Source organism: Mesitornis unicolor, unplaced genomic scaffold (genome assembly GCF_000695765.1).
Source record: "Mesitornis unicolor isolate BGI_N332 unplaced genomic scaffold, ASM69576v1 scaffold15853, whole genome shotgun sequence".
In the NCBI taxonomy this organism is placed as follows: Eukaryota; Metazoa; Chordata; class Aves; order Mesitornithiformes; family Mesitornithidae; genus Mesitornis; species Mesitornis unicolor.
The window spans coordinates 48,129-48,632 of NW_010172730.1; the positions used below are offsets into that span (position 1 = coordinate 48,129).

General features: G+C 62.3%; 1 protein-coding gene across 1 annotated transcript in view; it reads left to right on the forward strand.

Moving 5' to 3' along the window:
* Positions 1-504, forward strand: part of LOC104537575 — a 4,374-nt gene that overhangs the window by 2,988 nt on the left and 882 nt on the right. Inside the window, 1 exon segment of the mRNA XM_010180505.1 lies at positions 6-74. Within this exon segment, the coding sequence (XP_010178807.1) occupies positions 6-74 (69 nt within the window).

Sequence of the window (504 nt, forward strand, 5' to 3'; positions counted from 1 at the left end):
GGCAGAGGAGCTGCTGCTCCAGCCAGGCAACCACAGCGGGTCCTTCCTGATACGGGAGAGCCAGACGAGGCGAGGTGAGAGCCCTCGGGCCCCATTTCCTGAACACGCTCCCAGCCATCCCCACTGGGGTGCCAAGAGCGCGCGTGGGGCCCCAAGGCGGCTGATTCTGCACTGCTTGCACCTGGTGACAACGGCCTGCCCCGAGCGGTGGTTTCCTGGCACTGCTGCTCCCCACTCTGTGCTGAGCCTCTGCCGTGGGGCCTCAAAAGAAAAAAACCAAAACAAAGCAAACCACCAGCAGGCTTCCTCCACCTTTGGTTAAGCTGAGGAGTGAAAAGGCTCAGCCTATGAAATGAAACAAGGCTCCCATCACCATGAGGTGCCCGCCTCCCCCCCACCTGATAAGAACCCATCAGGTGCCCCAGTGCGCACGGCTGAGGCACTGGCACGGTGCTGCGAGGTGTTATGACTGCCTGGGTACTGAGGGAGCCGTGGGGCTGGCCC